Source organism: Brassica napus, chromosome C7 (genome assembly GCF_020379485.1).
Source record: "Brassica napus cultivar Da-Ae chromosome C7, Da-Ae, whole genome shotgun sequence".
NCBI classification, from domain to species: domain Eukaryota; kingdom Viridiplantae; phylum Streptophyta; class Magnoliopsida; order Brassicales; family Brassicaceae; genus Brassica; species Brassica napus.
The window spans coordinates 39,628,547-39,635,114 of record NC_063450.1 but is presented as its reverse complement, the minus strand read 5'-3'; the positions used below and the strand labels follow the sequence as shown (position 1 = coordinate 39,635,114).

General features: G+C 35.8%; 2 protein-coding genes across 2 annotated transcripts; both read right to left on the bottom strand.

Annotated features, from left to right (window-relative positions):
• On the bottom strand, window positions 1-1,135 carry LOC125589753 (cyclin-dependent protein kinase inhibitor SMR6-like). The gene has a single exon (XM_048762117.1). It carries the CDS (start codon window positions 745-747, stop codon window positions 406-408), a length of 342 nt encoding a protein of 113 aa, XP_048618074.1. The 5' UTR covers window positions 748-1,135; the 3' UTR covers window positions 1-405.
• A 227-nt stretch (window positions 1,136-1,362) lies between these two features.
• Window positions 1,363-6,271, bottom strand: LOC125589751 (probable disease resistance protein At5g66900). The gene is made up of 6 exons (XM_048762116.1): window positions 5,345-6,271; window positions 4,865-5,268; window positions 4,404-4,762; window positions 4,232-4,318; window positions 3,941-4,146; window positions 1,363-2,466 (listed from the first exon to the last, which is right to left on the bottom strand). Exons 1-6 carry the CDS (start codon window positions 6,057-6,059, stop codon window positions 1,667-1,669), a joined length of 2,571 nt encoding a protein of 856 aa, XP_048618073.1. The 5' UTR covers window positions 6,060-6,271; the 3' UTR covers window positions 1,363-1,666.
• Window positions 6,272-6,568: the final 297 nt, after the last annotated feature.

Below are 6,568 nucleotides of genomic sequence, written 5' to 3'. Positions count from 1 at the left end.
AAAACTGCAAAGCATTAGTCATCATAAAGCTAGATACAACCAAGCATGAGATACTGAACCCTATTGATGATCGATTCCTCAAAGATGTCATCTTGACATACATTTCAGGCGGGAGAGACACCATTACCTCGGCACCTCACTTGGTTCTTCTGGCTTCTCTCAGAAAACCCTGACCAAGATTCGCCGAGAAATCAACAAGAATCCGCCAAATTCCAAAACTGGCCATGATGAGACTTTTGATCCCAATGAGCTCAACAAGCTGGTGTTGATAAAACGCATATAAAATTATAATTTATATAGTACAAGGTAAATGATCTTCAAAGTTTAAAGCCGAAGCTAGTGACAATGCCCCGACAACAACTTAAAACTCTTTCACTATATACTTGAGAATATCATCGTTTTGCATTAACGGCGTCGTATAAACACGGTCTCCAAATCTGAAGGAGGCACAAAGTACTCTATACCGACATTGCTCCGACACTTCAGCGCTGGTCGGCGTTTTCTTGGCGCCGGCGGACATATCAGTTTCTCAGAGAGCTTCGCTTCTTCTTTCGCCGTGGGTGTGATGCAGTACTCTTCGCTGCCACTGTAATGTTCTACTTCTTCAGCTTCTGTGTCTCTCTCGTGCCTTTTCAGTTTGGTCTTCACCGGCTTCAGTGAAGCCCGTATAGAGATTTCGGCGATGACCCATTTGCTACCGTCGGTGTCTAATCCTCTACCGACTTGTGATTTCTTCGAAGTTTCCATAGTTTGCGGAGGAAAAGAGACACGAAGATGAGGGGGAAATTAAATTGGAGATGTTTTTTTCTCGATTGGAGGAAGAAGAGGGAGTAAGTGGAAAGTAAAGAAATATTCTTGCTTTTAAAGACACGTTTTGTCTTTTACAAGTTGCTTGCTTCCCCATGAATTATAAGAGGAGAAGCTTTCAGTGGAAGATTATTAATTAGGTGGTAGACGAATAAGGGGTAAAATCGGAAAATTAATAACGTGCTGTTTTGGCGCCGAATCTAAGATCATAACGGTTCTTTTTCCCGCCACTCCCTGCTTAAATTCCTTCCTTATTTTCTTACCCAATTAAGTCATGGTAAGATCATCTTGACATCTTCATTCATTGAAATACTATAAAGTTTCTCACGTGAAAAACAATAAATAGTATTAGAATGGTATTAACCAACGTTTTCTCAACCGAAATATCTTATGTCTTGTTCAACAAAAAGGAATGAATTACCAAAAGTTTGTAACGCAAAGTGCAAAAAGAAAACATAACTAAATAGGGACAATGAGACTTGATAGAAGAAGATTTATGCATTCTAGGAGCTATTGATTTGTGAAGCACTTGAACAATGAGACTTGGGCGAGAAAAATAGGAACAGAGAGTAGAAGTCTGAAACTTATTATTTTACAAAGCCAACACAAACTTGAATAAACATCTTACATAACTGAACAACCGTCTGTAAGATCCGGTTCCGGAGACTGAAAAATGAAACGTAACCAAACTTGACCAACAAGTCATGGTTATAACAAACATACCCGTGCACTTTTACACACGCACTTATTTATATAACTATATAGGATACTCGACAGGTTGAGTATTTCACTGGTCCAGCTTCTCAATCTTTCTATCCTTTCCTTAGCCTTTGGACAAACTAGCACATATTTCAGGTTATCACATCCCCTTCCAGATCATCAAATTCCTCATTTCTGGCTTCAACCTTTCCCACAACGGTCCAGTCTCTTCATCACAATCTACCTCCAAATTCTCTAGATTCCTCACTGAATCCGGTAGTTCACATCCCGAACACATCCTCATCAAGATTTTTTCCAACTTCCGTAAGTTCCCAAACTCTAAAGGCAACTTTTTCAATGCTAAGCAATCAGAAATATCCAGAAACCGTAAATTGCCGAGCCTCTCAGTCGTTTCAGGCAGCTCATAGAGATTAATACAAGAACACAACCTCAATACTTCAAGATTGCTCAAGTTACCTATAGCCTTTGGAAGTACAGAGAGCTTGCCACAGTTTGTGATGCTAATTTTCTTCAATGAAACAACTTCAGAGACCCAATCCGGTAACTCCTCAAGATCGTAGCAATAATTTATGTCAATCTCCTGTAAACTTGGTAGAGCTTCAGGGATAGTAATCTCTTCTATGTTGTAGGAAACTTCACTGAAACTGCACATGAACAGAGATAGCTTCTCGAGACTGCCGAGTGGTGATAGAAGAATGTCCGGCAAATTGATTGAAATTTTCTCAAGTCTGATCCGTTTTAGGTTGGGTAATGAGCTGAGACACGACAAGTTGGTCAATTTTGCAGGACCAAGACCGTGATTTATGATAATCACAACCTTCAGTTTCTTCATTGTAGCAATGAACTTTGGTAATGAGTAGCTTGTCGAGGAGAGATTAAAAACTAAGGCCTCAACATTGGGGCAATCCATTTCAACCCAAGTCGATGAGAACAAATCATCTGTTAACACCCAAAAACTGAGCATCATGATAGGATAGTCATATTTCTTGAACCAGTAAATATAAAAGGAAATAGAAAATATATTAATATAGCACTAAATAAATTATTATTCTAAATAGTAAAATATTTTCTAGAGTTTATGGCTGAGAGCTGTGGTGTCTGATTTTAAAGTTTATGATTAAGGCCTGGCTTGCTTGAAACACATTGGTCGTAGATGTGGTTGTGGGAGTAAACGGATGTGAATGGATGCAGTTTCTAGCTTTATTAAACGATTTGTACGACGGGTACATCGGTTGGAAATTGGTACATTTGTGATATATTTATAACTGGTTGATTAAGAGATACCGTCGCGTTTTGAATAAAATATTATTAATATTAACACCTCATAAAAATATCAAAAATATTATTATGAAAAAATAATATTATCAATATAATATAATTAATAACAATATTACATTTTTTATATTTTAAAGAAAATTATATTTTAAAGAAAATTATAATTTCAATAAAATTTGTTTTGGAGATTTATACAGAATTTTATAAGAATTTTTGTTTTGTTTATAAATGTATATATCTTTATATATATATATATATATTATTTTTGAAAAATTATAGTGAATATTTTTGGTTTAATTTTTTATTAAATAAATTAATATATTGTTAGTGAATTTAAATATATATATATATATATTTATAATATTTTTTAAATATAATATAATTAATAACCATACCACGTTTATTTTTTATTTTTTAAATTAAAGTTATAATTTAAATAAAAGTTGTTTTAAAGATTTATATTATAATTTTAAAAAGAACCTTTTCGTATATATATATGTATATATCTTTATATATGTGTATATATTAATGTTTAAAAATTATAGTGAATATTTTGGTTTAAAGTTTTTATAAAATAAATTATGACACTGTTTCAAATTAAATTTTATATTTATTTATCCACGCATAACTGTCCACAACGGTAAAAATCTCGTTTGTGGGGGAGGTAGAAAAAAAATAGTCTGGCCCTTAAGATTTACGAAACAAATATTTATTTTAGCTTTAAATATATTTATTTTATTTGAAATATATTGGTTTGTATATAATATGTGTTTATATTATAGATAAGGGTAGTTTAATAGTTGTAATTTCTAACAAAAGTTATTTTGAGAATTTTATTTTTGATACATAGAACTTTTTTTCGTATAATATTTTATGATGAAATGTTTTTTTGCTATTTAAAAAAGAGTCCAAAGAAATGAATACATATATGTTTTGTTATTATAATATATTTATTTGCATAATCAATAAAAACTTATTTTGCATCAATTTTGTTTTGCTTTACTTTTTCATCTTATTCGACAGGGTTATAAAAAGAAAACCCTAGAAAATTCTCATGCATCTTTTCACCTTTTTAAGGAATTGATTAAAATCTCTACGTTCAATTTCCCAAAAAAAAAAAAGAACATGAAAGAGTTACCTGTAGAGATAGACAAAAGACGAGCACTTATAGGCTGCATTAGATCCAAACACCAATCTGGAAATGCATCCTTTCTTATCTCCAGGTTGAGCCTTTCTCTTTCATGGTGTCCCTCAGATTTGCTTTGGCAGATAGCCAAGTCCCTCAGAATACTATGTTGAGTGACTAAGAATTCATTGTAGAAACCGTATTTGGACTCATCCATCCTGTTTTAAGCGAAAAAATTAAATTCCTCTGATGGTAGATGGCAACAAGATGCAAAGAAGCGATGTTGAAACAAAAACAAAATACCCGGTTTGAATACGTTCAAGCAGATTGAAGGAGACAAAGGACCCCATGTACATACTAGCACCTTTGTTCTTTTCGTGGTCTTCTCTCCTGGTAAGTACATAAACAAATTCATCAAATTAATGGTAGATGACAATAACGTGTAAAGAAACAGTGTTGCCGCATAAAAACATACCCGAGAGGATCAAGTTTAAGAAGATTACGGAAAGCCAGTTCATTGAGGTACTTCACGTACACGGTACATTTACTACCTTTACCGTATAATTCCATCCACATGTCGATTATACTGGTAGCACGTATCTTAACATCTTTATGAAATGAGCCCATGTCTAAGAAACAGTCTTTGAGATGAGGGTCCATGACATTCAAGCTAGGCTGCAGACATTCTAGCACAGTAGGTTGAGGACTATCAAGAATTGTTTCCTCTTCGGACCAGCTTTCCACTCTTCCTGTGATCCGATTTACAAATTTTCTTACAAGTTGAACGCCGATTACTTCAATCAAGAGTGGAAATCCATAGCAATGTTTCAAAACCTGTCATCAAATGCAAATAAATGAAAGATAAAACTGGTGTTTCCCCAAACATGATAACTGAAGCTTTAGAACATGAAGCTATAATCTAGAATTTTGTAGTACCTTTTGTAGAAGAGCTTCATTTTCAAATGCTGCCCTGTAAAGACCCAGAGATGCCCGCTTAATGAGAAGGGACTTAGCATCTTCATATCCCAAAGGTTTCAAATGATAAGTGGGACCAAAAGCAGGAAACTCATATCGAGAAGTCACCAAAATCTTGAAATTCGGCATGTTAATCTGAAATTTCTGAAGAAAGGACTCTTCTCCTTGGCACACATCATCCAGCACCAACAATATAGGACCCTCTTCGTTAAGTTCCTCAAGCAGATTTCTTAAGCCATCAACTGCTTGAGAATCGTTCTCAAATGTGGGTGCTTCGTAACCGTTGTGCTGGAGTAAAATCTGCACTGTGGTCCTAAAGGTAGAACCCCTTGACACGTCGCAAAAGAAGATATACTCGAATTTTTCTGCATATTAATGGGAACTACATGAGAAACCAGTAATACAAAAATTAAAGAGAGTAAAGAAATAAAACTTTTATACCTTTGATCTCATCATCATGACAAAGCTGAGTAACCAATGTGGTTTTCCCGCACCCGGGAGGAGCAGAGACCACGAGACCAGCCACTGCATCATCATCATCATCATCAAGGAGCTTCTTCTTTACCTCCATCAATGGCAAATCCAAACCAACGAGAACCTTATCAATCTCTGGGATCGAGCAAAGATCCATATAAACAGGCGGAGGAACACTCAAAACGTCGAGCTCCTTTTTGATGCTTTCGAGATGACTCTTAATGGCCATCAACTTATCCTTGGGCAGATTGTCATACGGCTTGGGAGACAGCTCTGCGCGGTAACCCGATGAGCATAGCGCAATTCCCATTTTACGCATCATCAGCAGTTGGTTCCGATAAATAATAATCTGCAATTGAACCTGACAGAACTCGAACAGCTTCTTGTTGACATCCTTTACTTTTCTTGCATATTTAGCTTTTGAAGGTAGATTCAGCCGGTTGACTTTTGAGCACTTCCGAACCAGTACACGAGCTTCGTCGATTATATCCTTGAGATCCTTTAGTTCTTCAGCACCTTGCATCGTTTCGATATCAATGAATGCCAAAAGCACTTTATTCATCTTCGATGCGAGCTCAATAGACACAGATTTGAACGCCAACACCATCTTAGCCTCTTCAATCACGACTTTCAGGAGCTCAGAAACTACAGCTCCTGTAATAGAATCAACCAAACCGCTCATTTCTTGTCTTACTTCTCTCACTTCCCCCAGCTAAGCTCTCACCAACCCAAAATCTTAAAACTCTCAGATTTTGTCTCAAAGGTGGATGTTTTGTCAACATGGATAAACGGTAGGTGTATTTATACTGAAACCTCAATGTACCAACCAAGCAATTTCTACATGTGCCTTTAATGCTGTTGCCTTCGCCCCAAACACGTGGCGTGCAATTACATTTTCATGACTATAAAAAGACCACATTAGAGCCCCCGTCAACTTTTGCCCTAAACCATTTAATGCACTCCCAGTGCACCTACTTTTCTCCGTTGATTTTGCCAAAGATTTTCTTCTCTTTTACACATTATTGATCCCACTTCCAGATTCGAACTACCAAGACCGAGAGTGTTGACTTCAGTCCATCCAAAAAAGTTAGCCGTTTCGCGCTTCTACCGTAATTCTCTGAATCAACAAAGAAAGAGTACTTATTTGAAATATGATGCTATTCGTATATTGATGTGATTTCATACTTGTTT